The following is a 20,599-nucleotide window of genomic DNA, read 5'->3' on the forward strand; positions in this document are numbered from 1 at the left end:
GCTGCTTGCTTCAGGTCCTGCCAGTGCACGTGCTGTGTGGGCAACTGACCAGGAATGGCAGGTGAACAGGGTGGATTTGAATATGTACATTATTATTATCAGGTATCCAGTGGCATCTAAATACCAGAGAGATTTAACATATAATGTCATCCATTTAAAAATATATAAACAGACTCTTAGAGTTTTACATAATTCCTTTTTCTCCTTGAATGCCTTTTCTACTTCTCCTACAGAATTTTATCCTAATATGAATATTTTTATGATCTCAGAAGTCTTTTACTGATCATGTTCCTGCAAAAAAAAATTTGTGAAACAGTAATTTAAATTTTTTTTCTAGATTCAGGTATTAGCACTCAATTGATCAAAACAACTTAAGTATATTACACATTTTAGCAGTTAATTACTAAGTAATAAAAAATTTTTCTTTAGAAAAATTTCTCCTGATATAGATGGATTGTTGTTTTTGTTTCCCCCAAAACTTCACATATTCACGGATAAATATTATTTATTGCTAGAATAAGACAGGGTTCAATATCAATTTTAATGTTTAATTATTACAAATTGAAGCACTGAGAAATTTCGTTCACATAAATAAGTGGATAGAAATGAAAAGTGATTTGTTACAGTAGGGGCGCTCAATTCTTTGAATTTCCTCTGAATTAAATGCCAAAAACTATACAGTGGTCTATCATTAAAAATTACTATTTGAAGGTCTCATTTACATCCCTGGCCCTCACAACAGCTTCCATGAAAATAACAACTACTATTATTATAAATATATTATTATGTAATAATGTAATAGTAATTGTTGTTATAATAACAAGTACCTCCTCCAAGGCCTTTCCTGGCCACCTGTCTAAAGCAGGTCCCCACCCTGCCAGCCATTTATTTCCGCGGGAGCCCCTTTCACTGTCTGCGTTCATCTTGGTTCTTTGTGCCCTTGCTGCAGAGCCTGGACTGGGGGAGGCAAGTCAGGTAAGCTGTGTAGGATTGAATCCTGTCTTTGTTTAAAATTTTGATCTTTTGCTCATCATAGATTTTTTTTTGCATTAATTATGATCTTTTTAAAAAATTGCTCTAAAATATCATTTACTTTTATCACTGAGTTTTTTGGGCATCCCCTGAAGGTTCGTGTCTGAGGTGAGTGCCTCACTTGCCTTCCTCAGTCCTAGCCCTGGTTTCTTGATTCCCTGTTCTGTCACCTCAGTGGGAACTCCAAGGCAAATTCCCCGACCAGGGGCTGCACACATGTTGTGGTAAATGAAAAACCATGTGACCACAGTCTGGCACCTTTGCTGACAAGACCAAGTGCCCGTCGCCCATCTTTCCCTCCCTCTGTCTGCTATCTGCCATGGCACTCTTGGACACTCCCTGGGGAACGGCGTGGGCCAGTCTACAGCAGACCCTTGGCTTGGGCTGGCAGTCTATGTTCTCTTGGGACTAGAATCCGGCCTCTGTCCCATCATTGCTGCCCTGGTTACTTTACCTGTGGGCTCGTTCCCCTTCCGGGCAAGGAAGCATATAATAAGAGCAGAGGTCCTCTCTACTTGTACCTGTCCCAGAGCCCTGGCCCAGGTCTGAACGTGTAATAGATACTCAATAAACATTTGTCCACCTCCGCCTCCTCCCACCCTTTTCCACCTCACACCTGATCCTCAAAAACCCCTGTAATGGTGATGATGATGATGATGATGATAACAGCAGGGTGATAACAGCTAATGTTTATTGAGGGCTTGCTGTGTGCCAGGTACTTTATATACATTGACTCATTTAAGTCTGACATCACCTCATGAATTAGGTACTAATATTATCTTGATTTTGCAAATCAAGTAACTGAGGCATGGAAAGGTTAAATGCCTTGTCCAAGCTTATACAACCAAGAAGTACAAGGCAGAACTGGCTATATGATTTGTGGGACCCAGTGCAAAATGAAAATCAGGGCCCCTTGTTCAAAAATTTAAAAATCTCAAGATGGCAACAGCGAAGCATTAAAGCAAGTGACTGCATAGGTTCATGCCCGTGAAGCCAGTTATGGTACCAAAATGTGAACCCAGAATTCTGACCCTAGGACCCACAAGACTGCCTTTGGAAGAAGTACTAGTAACCACTGTGATTTACTGAGCACCTGCTGTATGCATTGTGCAAAATCTTCAAAAACCCTCTAAACAACCCTATAGCATTGTTTACCCTCATGTTTAAGGGTGAGAAAACCAATCCTTAGTGAACCCAGGGTTACCCAGCAGGACTATCTCTAGAGCCTGTGTTCTTATATTACACAGCCTCTTTCTACAACGGGGCTGGGCATCACTCTATCTTTTAGGAACTTTGCCCAAGGCACCTGTCACTGGGGATCGAGCTGCTGTTTTGCTCAAGACTGGACTGTGTCCCAGGTCTGCAGATACTTCCAGCGAAGCTTCTGCTTCCACGGAGACCGATGCAGGTAAGCACCTCTTCTCCTTGAATGGGAGTGGGTGGGAGGCACAGGAGGCATCGTCCCTTCATGCACCATGCATCCTCCTAGAGCCTCTTCTCCCCTCTCAGCTCCACGTTCCAGGCTGAGCTAGCTCTGAGCCCTGGAGAGGCTATTCCTGTCTCCTCACCCTTCTCTTCCCGCCACAGCTTTCAGCACCCACAGCCCCCTGGTCACCTGGACTGGGGCCGCCGCAGTTCAGAGCCACTTGTCACCCTGCCAGGACCCCTGCTGGGGCTGACTCGAAGGGGCTCTGAGCCCACCTACCTGCCTTCTGAGGCTGTGGGTTGGGGCTGGAGCGAGACTGGCTGGGGCATGGAGCCCGGCCTGGAGAGGATGGCCAGCAAGAATGAGGAGCTTGGTGGCAGTTCCTGGAAGTCCCTGTTCCCATCATGTGAGTCATCAGGGGCACTGCAGGTGGGCACAAGTGGGATCTGAGGCCAGGGTTCCTGCTCTGTCTCTGAGCAAGGTTTATATTTCCTTCCACCCCTCTTCTTCCTAAAGATTCTCAGCTAGAGGGAAATTTTCCTCCCTCTCTGGTTTGCTCTCTGTGTTCTAGAAGCAGAATACCCTGGTGCTTATGGAGTCCAACCACACAGTAACAAATGCCGGTTCCACCACTTAGTAGTTGTGAGATCGTGGACAAGTCACTTAACCTCTCTGTTTCCTCACCTACAAAAGGGCACTGATAATAGTACCTACCTCACAGGGTCATGTGAGGGTGTGATGAGTTCATACGTGTGATGTGCTTAGGATCATACCTGGCACAGAGCAAACACTAAATATTAGTGGTTATTTTTTAAATTATTGCTCTAATTCAGCACTAACAGAAATATGTTGATGTAACTTTTTGTAACTTTTTACGATATAATTCACAAACCAAAATATTCGCCAATTTAAAGTATGTAATTCAATGTAATATAGTATATTCAGAGTAATACAAATATTACCACTAACTAAGTTTACTAGATTTTCATCCCACCAAGGGAAACCTATTACTCTCCATGCACCCCGTCCCCCAACCCCAGCCACTGGCAACCACTCATCTACTTTCTGTCTCTATAGACTTACCTATTCTGGATATTTCATGTAAATGGAATAATATAATATGTGGCTTTTTGTGTCTGGCTTCTTTTACTTAGCATAACATTTTCTAGGTTCACCCATGTTATAGCATGTGTCAGTATTTCATTCCCTTACTGCTTTTGTTTTATTCATTCATCAGTTGATGAACATTTGGGTTGTTTTTGGCTTTTTGGCTATTATGAATAATGTTGCTATGAGCATTCATGTATAAGTTTGTGTGTGGACATATGTTTTTATTTCTCTTGGGTATATACCTAGGAGTGGAACTGCTGGATCATATGGTAACTCCATGTTTAATATTTTGAGGATCTACAAAATGTTTTTCAGAGTGGTCACACTATTTTATATTTCACATATATAACTTAAAATTTTCTAGTAGCCACATTTAAAAAAGTAAAAAGCAACAGGTGAAATTAATTGTAATGTTTTATTTAATCCAATATAGCAAAAGTTATATATATAACATTATCAATTCTATTATTTCAACATGTAATCAATATAAAAAATTCTTAATGAAATATTTTAGTCTTTTTTGGTACTAAGGTTCAAAATCTTGTGTGCACATTGCACTCACAGTACATTTAAGTTTGGACTAGCTCCATTTCAGGTGCCCAGCAGCCACATGTGGTAAGTGCCTGCCGTATTGGACAGCACAGTTCTAAATAGTTGCATCAGAGACTAATGATTCTGACTGGACTCTGAGCTAGTTGGGGGCAGGACTTCTTGTACACACAGTTGTGTGCAGCAGTTGCTCAGTAGTTGCTACATGAATAAGTGAACGAATGGATCCAGTTTTCCCTGACAGCTGCTGATGGAGATCACAGCTACTCCCAGGAGTCTCAGCCAAAGTCAGACCCTGGCCGGAAGCTCATGGCCCCGCTTCAGAGCATGGATCTTGAGGTGCAGCAGGTAATGGGGGAGGGGGAGTGGCAGAGGATGGCACGTTGGACTTCTGGGATGCCCAGACTGGCTGGAGGAGGGCCCTGTGGTCCCCCCGCTGTACTTGGGATGGCAGTACGCATGTGTATGTAGAGATTCTCTGACCCTTCGCATGGCTGTAGAGGGAACAGGACAGTCGGGACGTCGTGTGCGGCATCTGCATGGACAAGGTATGGGACAAGCCGGAGGCCCAACGGATCTTCGGCATCCTGCCCAACTGCACTCATGCCCACTGCCTGGGCTGCCTGCGCACCTGGCGGAAAAGCCGACAGGATTTCCCACTGGATGTCATCAAGTCAGTGTCACGGAGAGGCCAGCAGGGAGGGATAGGTGTGTGGGCTGGAGGCTGGCTTGCGGACTTTTGACTATTCTTTCACTTTCCATCTCACCCTACCTCACAGGGCCTGTCCCCAATGCCGTGTCCATTCCAGTTACATCATCCCCCACAAGTTCTGGGTGAGCAAGGGGGCTGAGAAAGAGCAACTTATCCGGAACTTCAAGGCTTGGACCAGGTGAGGCTGGAAGGAGGAATGTGACTGGGGTTAGGGAAGAGAGAAAGACAGCTTCTGATCATTCCAGCTCAGCCACAGTTTCCCACCTGGGACCCCCCAAATCCTGGGAATTTGATGGAGATGGCAGGTGAGAGTATGAGCTATTTCTACTATTTCAGAAAGCCCAGTAAATAATGGTGAGTGATTGAGACAGCAGCGGAAGAGCAAGGCCAAGTTTCTCTTCTAGCCGTGGCTCAGGATCGATATAGGCCAACTCTGGTTCTCTGTACAATGAGAAGCCCTGCTTGTGTTTAATATCTTATTTTTTTAAGCAGCAAAGTAAATTGATGTAAATACATGTTGTTTGCTTAGATGATCTTTGAAAACATGGGATTTCTGAGACTAAAAGGCAGCTCTTGGAGACAGGGAAAATTTGGGTAGGTTTGAATCTCTTGGAGAGGGTAGGCATTTATCCAAAATCTGGAATTAGCTACAATTCCAGGTTCTTAATTCCACCTTCCCAAAGGGTTTATTACACTTGCAATATGCAAAGTACATTTGGATGAAGTGAGGGATAATGAAGGTCTTGCCTCTCGACCTTCATTATCATGAAGACATTCAATCTTGTTGAGTTTTGCCTGAGAACTGTAATATCTGCATCAACAGTTACTGAGAAAAAAAACTTAGATGGGTATCAGAGGGGGAAGTATTTGAGCTGGTGTTGGAAGAGGAGTGGGGGCTCCTCAGGAGAAAAATGAGAGCACTCCAGGAAGAGAGAGGTTGAAGTGGGGAAATAACTGGCAGCTGGGATACCATTCGGGGGTCTTCAGAGTCATCTAGGCCAGGGCAGGGCACCCAGGCCTAGGAAACAATGTAGATGGAGGGCTTATTACGTATGACAGAATTTTCACATCATAAACTCCATGTAGTAGAGACTCTCAATATCCTCACACTGCAGAAGAAGAAACTGAGGCATGGTGTATGTCAGCGGTCCGCAATCTTTTAGGTACCAGGAACCAGTGCTCCTATGAGAATCTAATGCCTGATGATCTGAGGTGGAGCTGATGCATTGATGCTAGCACTGGGGAGCGGCTGCAAATACAGATAAAATTTCACTCACTTGCCCACTGCTCACCTCCTGCTTTGAGGCCTGGTTCCTAACAGGCCACAGATAGATATTGGTCCACAGCCCGGGGGATGGGGTCCCCTAGTCTATGTGATTTACATGAGGAAATGGGGTTTGAACCCGGCATTCCAACTCACAGTGCATATTAGAAGAAATGATGGGGAAGATACTGACTTGAGAAGAAGAAGGGTCAGACCTGAGTGGGCAACTGACCATGAGGTTGAAAGGAAAATTTAAGATGATTAATGTTTCCGGCATAGGTGGCTGCAAGACCTGTGCTGTCATGGGGGCTGAGTGAGAGAAGCTGATGGAGACTTTGGACAGGTTGGATGTGGAGTTTTTGTAAGCTATCCAAATGCAGCAGGCCTGACACTAGGTTTGGTCCAATGATAGGAGGAAGAAGAGGAAGGGATGGTTGTTCAGAGGGATTCTCAGGCTTCCAGCTTAAGTGATCAGTAGAGTTCTGCCCTCACACTGGGACTGCAGGAAGTGGGAAGGATTCAACTGTGCTGGAATCGAGCAGAGTGATAATGCAGGAAAAAGGCTGCAAACATTCACTCTATCCTTTTCTCCCTCCCATCTGTCTTTCCTAGCAAGAGGAAAGCTAACCCTACTTAAGTGGATCACAAGTGGCCCACAAACCCCTCCTGTATCTGACCTTTCACTGAGTGTATTTGAAATCTCAGAAGTGGGAAACTTCTTAATCAATTTCATTAAATAGCAATTATCGAATCTTAAGACGACCCCTTAGAACAAAACATTGTTCTAACTTGGTTACAGAGATAATCCTAATATCTGCTATCCTCCTGCTTTGGGTGGTGTTTTTGTAATTTAGTTCAAAGGAGGAAAGGAGATTCCCAGGGGCAAGGCTGGCCCAAATCAAGACTCTGTGGGATTTAGAAAAAGGCGTCCCTTGAGACTTTACTGCCATCTGCTGGAAAATAGTTGTATTAAATATATTGACACTGTATCTATGATGGTAATTGTGCCTACATAGATATGGTGGCTTCGTGCTTTGTATAACCTACCCAATCTTATGTGTCAGCCTTCAATTCCCCTTGTTCCTGAGGCAACAGGGCTTGAAGGTGATGGTCTTCTCTCCCACTCTCTCATAGCCAGATCCGATGCCGGTTCTTCATGCAGAGGAATGGCCGCTGCCCCTTCAAGTCTGACTGTATTTACCTGCATCAGCTCCCGGATAAGGCCCCTGCCTCTGATCCTCCCTACCATGAGAGTATGCAGCTGGCCTCTGGGAGTGAGGTGGTAACAGCAGGGATGTGGGGCAGGGGAGGCTGCTGATTATGGTTTATAACAAACATCTGTGATAAATGTCTATGACAGCTATGATGTTAATGGTGCCTACTTAACTGTGGCACTTTTGCGCAGTGTCCTACCTGCCCGACTTTATGTGTCAGCCCTGATTCCCTTGTTCCTGGAGCAACTAAGGTTGAAGCGGATAGTTTTTCATTGATTTCTTTCTCTACTCCCAGGTGCCGGGCCCAACAATGTTGCTAGGGGGCGCAGAGCTGGAGGACAAAGTGCTCACGGACTGTGTCCTGGGCATGGCCTTCTGGGGTGACTTAGAACTCCTGCTGGATCCCAACAGTTCTTATCACTGCCTCCTGTAACCAGGATCAACGTGGGGGGGTGGGGCTGAGGGGCAGGGTTTGCTAGGTCTTTTCCCTTTTGGGGCTTGAAGGGGCATGAAAGTAGCTGCCCTCTACCTGCATGAATGTGGGGAATGTTGGAGGGCTCTGGGGAAGGGGAAGGGGTTCTCACCTTCTTGTTAGGGACTTAGATTTTAACTTTGCTCTTTTGTAGAAGGATTCTGAAAGAAAACCAATAAAATGCACCTAAGCCATCACTGCTGGTGTCTGAAGAGTATCTGCTCACAGCTTGGGTGCCCCCCCGCCCCCCGCAAAGTTTGATTCTACGTTCAGTCTGTTACAGCATCACCCATCACTTAGCCTCTGGAAAACATCACCTAATGCTCATAATAGAACATGTAAGGTCAGATAACATCCTAGTATTATGAAAATAGTAATGACGTCACAGATCCCATAAAAGTGTGTTGAGGATCCCCTAGGTTTCTTGAATTATGCTTAGAACTTTCCTCCCTGCTTTCCGTCCCACTGGCTAGAATGTAGACCTTGGTGGGCATGAACTAGAATCACCAGAGTAAAGCTGGAAGTTGAGGATGGGCAGGGCATTGAAGGCTGTACAGAATTCTTGGCTGTGCTCACTAATTGTCAGGGCCTGCCCATGCAACAATTGGCCATTTGAAGACCAAAACATCTCCTACAAAGTTAAAATTGCTCACCTGAGATAGAGGTGCCTTCTTTCCTGCTACTTTGGCCTTTGTTAAGCAGGCATTATCTAAGAAATACTCCTTAGTATTTTCTAACAGCTTTCTTAACATCATTTGGGAAAAACTAAAAATGTTGGCTCCAGTGGAAATCAGATCCAGCTCAAAATATTCCTATGGCTTCCCATACTATTCAGAGTGAAAGCCAAGATCTTCTCTATGACTTCAAGACCTCATAAGATCTGGTTATTTCTCTGACTTCATCTTCTATTATTCCTCAGTAAGTACAATCTGCTCCAGCCAAATTTCCGCCCCAGGGCCTTTGCATTTGCTGTTCTCTCTGCCTGAAGTAGTCTCCCCACAGACCTCTACCTGACCACCTATTTAAAATTACCCCTCCCTTCCCTGCTATATTCTTGAAAGCACTATCATAATCATTCTATTGTTTACTTATTTAGTTGTCTGTCTCTCCTCACATGAGTGTCGGTAACAATGAAGAGAAGGGTCTTTGTTTTGTTCCCTGTATCCTCAGCCCCTGGTGCTCAGTAAAGATTTATCGAATGAATGGATGTATATGTGGCAGCAGGAGCTAGGAGGATGAGAAATACAAGCTGACGCTCAAAAGTAGAGTTTTAAGAGGTGCTGTGGATCTCTTCCCCCCTCTCCCGTTAGTCCTATTCTTTGCAGTGATCCCTTCTGAAAGAGTTTCTGGGATTCAATTCCAATGTGTGCGTGCAGGTTTCTCACACCAACAAGCAATTCTCAGATGACAGCAGGGTGTCTGAGAAGCCAACTCAATTCTGACACTATCTATCCAGAGAGAGAACCAGAGTCCACAGGTAAAGGGCTCAGTCCCACAAGACCGCCCTCCACTTCAGAGGACAGTCCAGCAAGCCCAGTGCTTCTGACCCACTAGTTTTACATCAGAGGGCCCCACGGCCCCTTCCTCGGTTTCGATTAGTTTGCTAGAATGGCTCACAGAACTCAAGAAAACCCATATACTTCCTAGATTACCAATTTATTACCAAGGATATTAAAAAATATGAATCAACAGCCAGGTAGACATATAAAGTCCCGAAAAAAGAAGCTTCTGTCTTTTGGGGCTTAGCAAGGTAGAAGTGTTCTAGTGGGAGCTCTCTGAAAAAGGCTAAGGAGCCTTTTTTGGGGTTTTAGGGAGGCTTCAGTAGGCAATCATGGTTGACTAAGTCATCAGACATTGGTGATTGATTCAACCTCAATCCCCACCCCCTTGGGTGTGGTCCAGAAGTCACCTTATTAACATAATAAGAGACACTAAGTTGCTCTTGTCACATTTGAGGGGTTTGGGAGCTATAAGCCAGGAATGTTGATGAAGACCAAATACGTCTGACAAGTATATTTCGGTCATATGAATAACCAAACATATATACATATATTTATTATAAATCACGGTATTGTATCTCACCTTTCTTTGCTGGAAGTCTGCCTCCTCCAGCTTATTTTAACTGAAACCCTGGGAGGTGGAGCCACGCTGGCCCCTTAAAAACAACCAGAACAAGGCTGCTTCTTGGTCCTTGGGAAGAAGTTCACAACGTCTTTGGCCATATACATGGTGTTAGATTTTAATGCGACCCCATTCTCAGGGATATTTCTACATCAAATATCTCTGGAGAGGACTGAAACCCTAATAATGGCAGTTGATGGCCTATGAAAGAGGTGACATTACTATGGGGTGGTAAATTGTCATCAAATCCTATTACAAAGCCCATGATCTACAATAACATGGGCGTCAGCTAAAATTAAATGTGTGGATCCTGAAGCACAACAGGATTCCTGACACCCACTCTGTCCCCGCCGAGTCCTCTTACTTCAGAGAGCAGTGAGGGAAAGTAGGGACAGAAGCCAAGAAACCCGCCTCCATAAAGCCCTGCCCCACCCCCACCGTCTCTGGTCTGACCCCGCCCACAAACAAACCGCGTTCGTTGTGGCCCCGCCCCTTCCAGAGACACAAGCTCAGCATTTCCCCCGTCCACATTCGGTTCCTCTTACTCTCTGGCCAGAACCACTTCTGGCTCCGCCCCTTCCGGCCTGCTCTTGAGCGTGGCGTTACGTCCCGCCTCTCGCCTAGCGGTGCCTCATTCTTCCTTCCCTTTGCGGCTCTGCGCGCGTTTTGCTGGCTGCGGGGCTGAGGTGGGAATGTGTAGGGCGCGGGAGGTTGCCCACTGCCGCGTCGGGGCGAGAACTGGTGTCCTCCTTCTTTTCCTCAGGCCTGGGAGCTGAGGCCCGAAACGCGCGTCCGGGGCATGGCGTCCCCGGAGGCTGTAGCCGCTCAGTCTGAGAGCGCGGAACGCGAGCCCTGGGCGCACTTGGAGGCCCCCGCGCGGCTCCTGCTGCAGGCGCTGCAGACGGGGCCGGACGGGGCGCGGCGCGGCCTGGGGGTGCTGCGGACGCTGGGCAGCCGCGGCGGGGAGCCCTTCGGCTGGGACCGCCTCCTTGAGGCGCTGTGCCGGGAGGAGCCCGTCGTGGAAGGCCAGGACTGTCACCTGCAGCTGTAAGTCGTCCGCCTCGCCTCTGGCGTAGCGCCGCATTTCATTCTCCACCTTCGTGTAAGACAGAGGCTGGCGCTACTCCCTTTTTCTAGAGTAGGAGACCAAGACGTGGAGACGTTAATTCTCCCACAGCGAGGGCTCCCTGCCTCGCGCCTGTGCGGAGGGACATCCAACAGACCTTCACTGAGTACTTAGTGTGCCTGCCAGTACCGTGTACACAGACGTAAGACACACCTTCGTTTGGGTGTGAATGAGTATAAGTGGACGCGAATCGATTTTGAATGCGTATTACACCTCTAAAAAGATCGAACTCGTGTCTCCAGTATAGGCATACTTAGGTTTAAAGTGTACACGACTTAAAAATACATACATTATAAAGTATACACAAATTGAAATTTAAAATGAGATAAATGACAATAAACATCTGGTTGTAGGGGCTTTGTATTATAGGTTTTTCAAAGCGTAATACACGTTTTAAGGCAAAATCACTTTCCTTAAGGATAGTGTTCTTGGTCATTTCTAGTCTTTTGGATGACTTCGAACTTTTTTTCCCCTTTGTGTGGCTGACAAAGAATTCGTACTCGGAGCAGAAGTGTCAGCTCTGTCATTTTATTGTTATTTGGTAATACTGTATCCATAAATGCACTTAACTATCACAGTTAACTAAAATACACAGTAAAAAAAAAGTGAGCGAGGTGCCTGCCACCTTCAGCCTCTAGGGCTATGAAGAGCGGGCCTTCCACTCTTGGATAACTCTACCTCAGAATTAGGCTGGAGACTAAAATGTATTAAAATCTATATACTAAAAATTTGTAATCATTTCTTGTGTTTTAGATAAGTAAAATAGAAGTGCTAATATTTCCACTCGACTTTGAATTTCTTTCAAAGAATGGGGCAAAGGGAATTTCAAAAACCCCAAATGGAGGCCTAAAAAATTGTTTTCCGGCTGTTTGCTTTTTTCCCCCCAAAAAAAAAAGGGAAAAGGGGAACTAAACCAACCGCCCCGGAAAAAAACGGAACTCAAGAACAAAGGGTGCCTTTTTAAATCCAAGGAATTTAATTTAAGCAATTAAACCCTTTTCCGAAAAAGGGCCAAAAAAAAAAAAAAAACCAAAAACCCCTGAAAAAAGGGCCTCCCCAATTTCTTCCAAATATTCTCTACCACAAATTGACCATTTTTTAAACTTTTACTCTAGTTTTCTATCTCACTTAGTGTTTGTTTTCCACAAAGAAAAGTTGGGTTTTCTCTCTCAGACATCCCAAAGTGCCTTTGTGTGATGATGACCAACAGCTCTGCAAAGTCATGTATAGAGAGGAGCAGAGGCTTGTTGGGTGGTAGGCTAGGCTAGATGCACCCATGACTTGTCATCTCAACAAGCCTCAGGTCACACAGCATCTGGATTTGTGCCTTCGCAACATTACACATGGCTACATTGCTCTGTCCACAGATATCTGGACACTTATTCTCAGAGTTAATTCATTTGATAAATGCATACCAAATGCCTGCTTGGGCTGCAGCTGTGCTGGGTACTGGTACACAGGAAGAAGACACTGTCTCTGCCTCTCACTCACTCATTTCTTGGTGAAAGCAAATGACATGTCACCTTGTGAGTTCCAGGGGAATGCCAAGGGGAGCACAGGCCCACAGACAACATTGCACAGCATCTTGAAGTACTTTTACGTAGAGTTTGGGAAAGGACTTCTTTTTTATGTAAAATGAGCATAGGTTCCAGTGTGAATTTTCAAGTTGAAATCAATGTCACATAGGGCCCAGCATAGAATAAATGCTCAGTGAACACTTGTTGAATGACTCTCATGTTGTCCCCCTCTCCATCCACACTGATTCGCAGATACCGCTACCCAGACCCCGTCTGTCCATTGCCATTTAGCCTCTAGCTCAACCTAGTCTGCCCTGTGTTCCTTTCAGCAAGACCCTCTTAACTTCTTGTTCTCCCTCTGCTACCCAGGAAACCGCTGCTGTTGCGATTGCCCGGGTTATGCCAGAAGAACCTGATGTCCCTGTTGATGGCTCTTAGGTCATCGTTGCCCGAAAGCAGGCTCCTCCCTGTGCTTCAGATTGCAAGGGAGGACCCAAGCCCTGACCCTGATGCCTGGCTCCCGGCCCTGGGGGAGTTGCTGCGAAGAGATTTGGACATTGGGATCTCCACTGAGGGAGCGTTCCCACTGTCTAAAGGGTGCCAGAGACAGCTCCGAGACCTGTGTAGGCGGCTGGGCCCAGGGAACCGGGGGGTGAAGTTGCCCCCGTCTCCAGATCCCAAAGAGGAAGAAGAGGAGAAGAACAAGGACTCCCAGCAGCCTGGGAAACGTAGAAAGGAGCCAGAGGAAGAGCCTGCTAGTCCTGAGGGGGAGAGGGCCCCCAAAAAGTTACGGTGTTTGGAAAGGGAAGAAGAGGAAGGTCATGAGAAGGAGAGAGCTGAATGTGAATCTTTGGAATCCCTGGCAGATGAAGGAGGCGCATCACTCATTAAGAACCAGCTTCTTGTGGGGGCTGAGCTCAGTGACGCTGGTCCGAGTCTGGAGGATGCTAACGGCTCAGCTGAGAGTTTGGAGTTGCCCAAAGCTATCCAGGTACTAGGGTGAAGAGGCTGGGTTTAGAGTGATCCTTCAGGAGGGAAGGTTATTCTAGGGCTAAAAATGGTTGGGACACTCTTTCTGAATTGGGATGACTAGGCCATGGAGCAAGGGGAGGGAGAGTGGGTTTGAGGGAGTATATTCTCTGCTTTATAGATTCTGGAGAAGGGGTGGTGAAGGGAGTTATTAGAGGTAGGAAACCCTTGGCCTAATGATATATATGTGAGGGTAAAGGGTGCTAGGCAAGTGGAGAGGCTCCAGAGCCACCCCATCCTATGGGGATTAGAAGAATCTTGCCAGCATCCATCCTGCCCTTCCAGTCGAAGGTGTGGGTCTGCCTCCGTTAGGTGGATGCAGGGAAAACAAGTCTAGACAGTTGAATTTGTATGGCCTGTGTCTCGTTTGCGTTCTTAAGCCCTTTTCAAAGTTTAGGCTTCATGTTCTTGACCCTCTTGAATCATCTTTGTCTACCAGCTCCCACTGACCTGGGGCCTTCTCAGGAGAGGGAGCTGGGACTGGGCTTGGTACCACACTATGCGGGTAGGGACTTGGCTGTGACTGGGCTCTCCTCCGCAGGACCAGGTTCCAAGGCTGCAGCAGCTGCTCAGGACCTTCGGGAAGGTGACTGGCCCTACCCTGCTCACCATAGCTCTTTTTTCCACCTCTGCTTAGACTTTAGTCTTGCCCAGGGAAGCCCCAGTGCAGTGAGGCATAGGCTGTTGGAGTGAAGGGAGGGTGGGGTGAAGATCTGAGGACAATCATTGCAGGGCTTTTCTTGGCCCGAGTACAGATAATATCATCTAACCCCAGACAAGTTCTTCTCTGGTAGCACCGTCAGGGACCTCAGCCACCTATGGCAGTCAAAAGGGTGGCCTCAGTGATGTGTCACCAAATGCTCTGCCAGCCATAACATGGAATTGCCTTCCCAGAGGTTGGACGGGTTGGAAGACTCACCTCCAGTTGAGCTGCAGCTTCTCCATGAATGTAGCCCCAGCCAGGTGAGTCCAGAAAGACTGCCTGGCCCTGAGGATACATCCCCTCTCCCAGCATTTTTCCATTTAACTTTGTGTTTCCCTGCCTCATGGGAATTTTGGGAGGGTTTTTTTGGTGTCTTGTGGAGGGTTCACCCTGAGTAGTTTCTTTTAGTCCTTAACTCGGCCCAATGGGGCGGTTTTCCTAGCCTTACCTTACCCTTGCCCTACCACTTATGCTGCCCAGTTGGCTTGAGACGGCCTAGCAGAGACAGACTGTGTCCCTTTGTCTTCCTTCCTACTTGGCAGATGGACCTGCTGTGTGCCCAGCTGCAGCTCTCCCAGCTCTCGGACACAGATCTCCTGCAACTCTGCACCTGGCTGCTGTCCCTTTCACCGGATCTTAGCCTCAGCAATGCCACTGTGCTGGCCAGGAGCCTCTTTCTTAGACGAGTAGGTGCATTGCGATGCACTCAGACTGCCAGGCACAATGGGGGAGAGAGTCTGAGCCCTCAGAAGGATGGTGCTTAGGAAGAGGGGGTTCCAAGCCTTGCAGGCATCTGGCTTGTCCAGGCAAACTGGCAAGAGAAGGTCTTGGACCCCCAGGCCATCTACCCTCATGGCATCTAATTTCTCTTTCTTGGGCCTCAAACCATTCCAGAAGCTAGAGGGATTTGAGATTTGGGAGCTGGGGAAGGGAGCTATGTGTCTTCTGATGGATGAGTCCATGTGAGTCCTAGGTAAAATAACATTTTTTTTCCCCCTTTGTAACATCTGTCACCACCTGAAATATGTGTCTGATAAATACTTATTGAAGAGAAGAAGAAATGAAATATTTTTCTCCCCATTGCCTGTAGATTCTCTCCCTGACTTCCTCAGCCTCCCGCCTGCTCACAACTGCCCTAACTTCCTTCTGTGCCAAGTATACCTACCCTGTCTGCAGAGCCCTCCTTGGCCCCATGCTCTGGGCCCCAGAAACAGGTAATTCTGGAAACAGCTTTCACCCCAGGGTGGCCCTGGTAGGAGTTGGGTATTCAACGAGTAAAACCTATTTATTTCCCTGATGATGCCGCCTATAATGAGTTCAGCATTCTGTTCTCTGCTAGCCCCTTCCTCTCCTCCCATTTCCCCCCAGACTTTGCCCCTCTGTTGTCCCCTACCCAGGTCCAGCTCAAACAGAGTTACTGTGTTGCCTTATGAAGGACGAGGCCCTGGAGCCAGACATGCAGGTTTTAATACTGGGGTGAGTATACAGGTCTCCATGTTACCCTCACTCCCACCTTCTCCCCCTGGCCAAGCCTGCTCCTGGCATTCTGGAGCCAGATGGGCACCAGGCCCTGTACCCAAAAAACAGAAGGTGCCCCCTATCACAGTTGCCTGAACCTGGCTTGTGCCTTCAGACCTGGGCCTGTGCAAGTTGCCATCCCATGCACCTTCCCAAGTCCAAGGTTTTGTTCAGTCTTCTGTGCCAGGTGCCTTGGGGAATGCAGAGAAAAGACTGGTGGTCCTGGCTCTTGAAACATGACACAGTGGTTAAGAGCACTGGCTCTTGAGTCATACAGACGTGGTTTCAAATCTCAACCTTGTCCTTTATTTAAATGGGTAATTCAAACAGGTTATTCCTTCTCTCTGAGCCTCTGCGTCCTCATATGAAAAATGGGGATAATATTCACTCTGTAGGATTTTTCTAGATATTAAATGTGATAATACGTATAAAGACCTGAGCATAGTATCTGGCACCTAGTAAATGCTCAAAAATTGTTATTAAATTGGTGTTAAATTTGGGTATTAAAATTGGAGAGTCAAGGTACAGACATATAAATAATGAGTAAGTAAGACTCCATTGGACACCACTGTGAAACAAAATGCTAAATATGATATGAGAAGGGGCCAGTCTCAAAAATAATATTGGTCACCATTTATTGAGCACTTTCTGTGCTTTAGATTCGTTATCTCAGTCTTTATGCAATCCTGTGAGATGGGTGCTGCTGCTGCCTTAAAGGTGGGAAAACTGAAGCTCAGAGAGGTTAAGGGATGTGGCTTGTACAGCAAGTGATAAAGCCTAGGATCAAACCCAAGTGTGTGCACCCAAGAAGCTACACTACGTCCATGTGACATGCTGCCTTTCCAAACAAGCTGAGGACTGTCTAGTTAAACAGGAAGCATGGAGTAGAACTCACCATGAATTGGGCTCTGCAAGAAAGGCTTGCCTTCTCCAGGAAGCCTCATGTGTGTCATCTCATCTATCATCCTCCTCTTCCCTCACCTTTTGTACTCAGGATGTACTCGACTCCTGGTTATTTTTCAGGGGACCTTTGTACATCTCACTGCCAAATCCTTCATCATTCGCTCCTGGGGATCTTGGGTTGTGGCCTTCTCAGCACTGAGTGAGGGCTCTGTAGTAGTGGCTACTGGGTGGCCACCAGCACCAGGGGGGCTCTAACTCCTTCATCTGTAGGCTAGGAATCTTGGCTGTCTCCAGGACCTTGCCTTCCCTTGGGCTAGGAGCAGTAGATACCCAGACTTAGATGGGAGATGAGGCTTTACTTACCAGGGCTTATGCTTTGCAGACAGATCTTGGAGCTACCCTGGAAGGAGGAGACTTTCTTGGTGTTGCAGGCACTCCTAGAGCAGCAGGTGAGCAGGCTACCTTGGGGAAGAGTGGACAAAGAAGTGCTGCCATGCTGTGGACAGATGTGGGGCTCCTGGGTTTATGATCCCTTTGATGATGGCAGGGCAAGTAAGACAGCTGCCCTACAGCAGGGTGCCCTGTGACAGTGGCAGAGTCCTGATGCTTGAAAGGCTGGTGACAGATAGCTGACTACATGGTAAATTCCATCTCCACCTCTTACTGGCTGTGTGACCTTGGGGAGGGACTTTCTGGTGTGTGTGTATAACTTTTATTTTTGAATAGGTAATAATTCATGTTCACAATTTTGGAAGCTCAAAAAGATATAGTGAAAAATACTCCCCCAGCCATCCAGATTCCCCTCCCCAGGGCTAATCAATGTTACTAATTTCAAGAGAACTCTCCTAGAGATGCTTTGTAGCTATAAGAACATATATTTAAATGTACTCTTTCTTCGCTTTTTATATAGATGTTAACACCAAGCCCAATGCTCTGTATTTTGCTTTTTTCACTTAATATATTTTGGCAATTTTTTTCATATTAGTACCTAAAATTCTGCCTTACTTGTTTATAACTTAAGTATTGACCTGACCTCTTTATGTCTCAGTTTCCTCATCTACAAGAGGGGAACGATGATGACAGCACCTACCTCATAAGACTAGGGTGAGGTTTAAATGGAATAATGGTGTAAAGTGCTCAGAATGGTGTCTTATGCATAATAATGTTTATTAAGTTATTTTTATGAAGAGCTATTGTTATTATGCTGGCATTACCCCTTGGGAACTTCTTAACTCCTGTATATCTTCAACCACTAAGCCAAGCTAGGGATCCTTGGCCTCCTTTGGTCCTAATCTGAACCCTTACCACCATTTTCTGAGACTTTTGTGCCAGGCTTTATGTGCATTGTCTCGTTTAATCTTTTTCACAGTCTTCAGAGTTAGAAATTATGAGCCCCACTTTAGAGATGTGGAAACTGAGGCTTAGTGTGGTTAAGTGATCCTTCTACACAGGGTCACTTAGTTAGGAGATAGTAGAACTGAGAATTGAATGCAGGGCCCTTTCTTGTGTTACTGTCCCATCTCTCAATGTGTGCAGGTGGAGATGACCCCCGAGAAGTTCAATGTGTTGATGGAGAAGCTCTGTAAAGAGGGGCTGACAGCCACCACGTCCATGGCCTATGCCAAGCTCATGCTGACAGTGATGACCAAATATCAGGCCAATGTGAGTGTTGATAGGTCCACACAAGGGCTGGTCCTGATGCTCTGAACCTGCCATGAGGGCATACAGATGCTTACCAGGGAGAAAAACCCTGAATGTTAGCCTGGGAAACCACAAGTTCAAGCCCAGGACTAGAGGATGAAACTACGTAGGAGTTTGTCCATCCAGCCAACACCTCTGTGGGCCAAATGCTAAATGGGGCATTAGGGAATCAACAGTGACCATAATGCAGTCCCTGTCCTTGACTTGACCCTCTCCTAATGCTGGGCTAGTATGAAGGGAGAGAGATGATAAGTCATTGTAATGTCTGGTAGGAGCCAGGTAAGAGGTGTGTACAGGGCTTTTAGTGGCAGAGGAAGAGGGGCAAGTAAACCTTGTGGTTGGGAATTGGGACAGGCTTCCTGACTTAAAGAGTGAGTAGTAGTCAAGGGCCAAAATGGAGCAGCGAATGTCCGAGGGGATCTACAGGTAGTTCATTGTAGCTGGGGCCTGAAAACATGAGAGTGAATGGTGGAAAGGGAAGAGGTTAGTGAGCTAAAGTACCAAGAGCTAATACTTACATAGCCCCTGCTACATCTCAGGCACTGTTCTACGTTTTTTACATAAGTTAACTCACATGTTAGCCCAATGAGAAGATTCTATTATGAGTTCTATTTTATAGATGAAGAAATCGAGACTCAGGTTAAAGTAACTTGCCCAAGGTCACATTGCCAGGCTATGGTAGCATCTTATGGAAGGCCCTGTAGGTTATGGTGAGGAGGTTGGACTTTGAAGGCCAGGTATTCTTAGCTGTTGACTTTTTTTTTTTTTTGAGAGTCACAGGCCAATTTGATGATTTGATGAAAGCTATAACTTCTCCCAGAAAAATGAATATGTGAACACATATCAGGAGGCTCCTGGATCCTCTGGAGACTCTCTGTAGAGCCTAGAAGAAGGACCTCCAATATGAGGCCTCGAGAGTCATCCTAGACCTTTCAGCTGGAGTGACTTGGTTAGAGTTGCATTTTATAAAGAAGCCTCTGGCCTCTGTAAAAGGAGTGGAGATTGGAGAGTGAAGGTACAAGGCAGAGACTTCTCAGGAGGTTGTAACAACAGTTCAGGGCACAAAAAGCGTGACCCAGAAGGAAGGTGGCAGCCACAATGGAGTGTTTCTGAACCTTAGTTTCTACATCAGTAAATGGGAGGGTTGTAAGGATTATATGAGGTAATACACATAAAGTGCTGCCACATAGTAAGCAGTCTATATAATTGTCAACTGTTATTGATGTAGCTGACTTAGTAAGTTGTGCAGTTAGTATTTGACCTCAGGTCAACCTGAATCCAAAGACCTTGCTTCACCATTGGGAAATAATGAGGTTCAATTGCTCAGGAAGTCATCTCCTTCCATTGTCCTTGCATCCTGATTCCTCTCTCAGGAGCAGAGGAGTGCAGGGAGAGAGGCTGCTGGAATTCTGACATTATTCTTCCTTCTCCCCAGATAACCGAGACCCAGAGGCTGGGCCTGGCCACAGTCCTAGCAGTCAACACCACTTTCCTGAGGAAGTCCCTGCAGGCCACCCTGAGACATATGGCCTCCTGACCTTCCACTAAGGGACCACCCTCCTAGAGCTCCCTCATCAGCTTCCTGAACAACACTTCTGCCCTCAGCACCTCACCCTGACCTCTTGTCTGGGGGTAAAGACTGAGCCTGACCATCCCAGGGATCAACTGCCTCCCAGTTCCAGGCTACAGAGAGGCCATCTCGGCCTCCCAGCCAGCAGGGAGGATCCCAAGCTGAGGAGGCTGGATGAGCTGGATTTCCAAGGGCTGTTGACCCTTCCTGGCTCCCTCCTTGTTACTTCTCCCTCAAGCTGCGGACAGAAACTTTCCTATAGGCCTCTGTAGAGTCACAGCTGACCCAGAGTAGATGAAAGATGTTCCAGCAGCCCTGGGAGACCTGTATGCTTAACACAAATCTCTTGTGCTCAAGTATATATTATGATCCTCTGTGTTCCTGTTTCTGACTTGAATAATTTATCAATGGTATTTAATAAAAAGGAAGTTCAATGATGTCATAATAAAAGCAGTGCCTGCCTTCCTATTAACTCTGGGTATTTGTTGAAAACCAACTCACCATCATTCCACCCTGCTCAGCAACAAGGGGCATCTTTTTTTCTGGGCAAATGTTCTGTGAAAGGAAGGTAGTAGAGTTCTGAGGTTCGTTCATTCACATTTTATGGGCCAGAAAATAAACCACCCAACCCA

At 46.5% G+C, this 20,599-nt stretch overlaps 1 protein-coding gene across 4 annotated transcripts; it reads left to right on the forward strand.

Moving 5' to 3' along the window:
- The first annotated feature begins 10,485 nt into the window (after positions 1-10,485).
- On the forward strand, positions 10,486-20,439 carry FANCE (Fanconi anemia complementation group E). 4 transcript variants are annotated; one of them, XM_011373528.2, is made up of 11 exons: positions 10,486-10,586; positions 10,664-10,947; positions 12,913-13,534; positions 14,114-14,158; positions 14,467-14,535; positions 14,818-14,961; positions 15,366-15,489; positions 15,673-15,751; positions 17,079-17,145; positions 18,233-18,358; positions 19,833-20,439. In XM_011373528.2, the coding sequence occupies exons 2-11, from the start codon at positions 10,700-10,702 to the stop codon at positions 19,932-19,934; spliced, it is 1,626 nt and encodes a 541-aa protein (XP_011371830.1). In that variant the 5' UTR covers positions 10,486-10,586; positions 10,664-10,699; the 3' UTR covers positions 19,935-20,439. The 4 variants fall into 4 exon arrangements, 2 of the variants coding, with proteins under 2 accessions (XP_011371830.1, XP_023394319.1); XR_896686.2 differs by adding an exon at positions 19,178-19,412 and having other exon boundaries at positions 10,495-10,947; XR_896687.2 differs by adding an exon at positions 19,178-19,346 and having other exon boundaries at positions 10,495-10,947.
- The last annotated feature ends 160 nt before the right edge of the window (positions 20,440-20,599 follow it).

The sequence above is a fragment of the Pteropus vampyrus genome, unplaced genomic scaffold (assembly GCF_000151845.1).
Source record: "Pteropus vampyrus isolate Shadow unplaced genomic scaffold, Pvam_2.0 Scaffold225, whole genome shotgun sequence".
Lineage (NCBI taxonomy): Eukaryota > Metazoa > Chordata > Mammalia > Chiroptera > Pteropodidae > Pteropus > Pteropus vampyrus.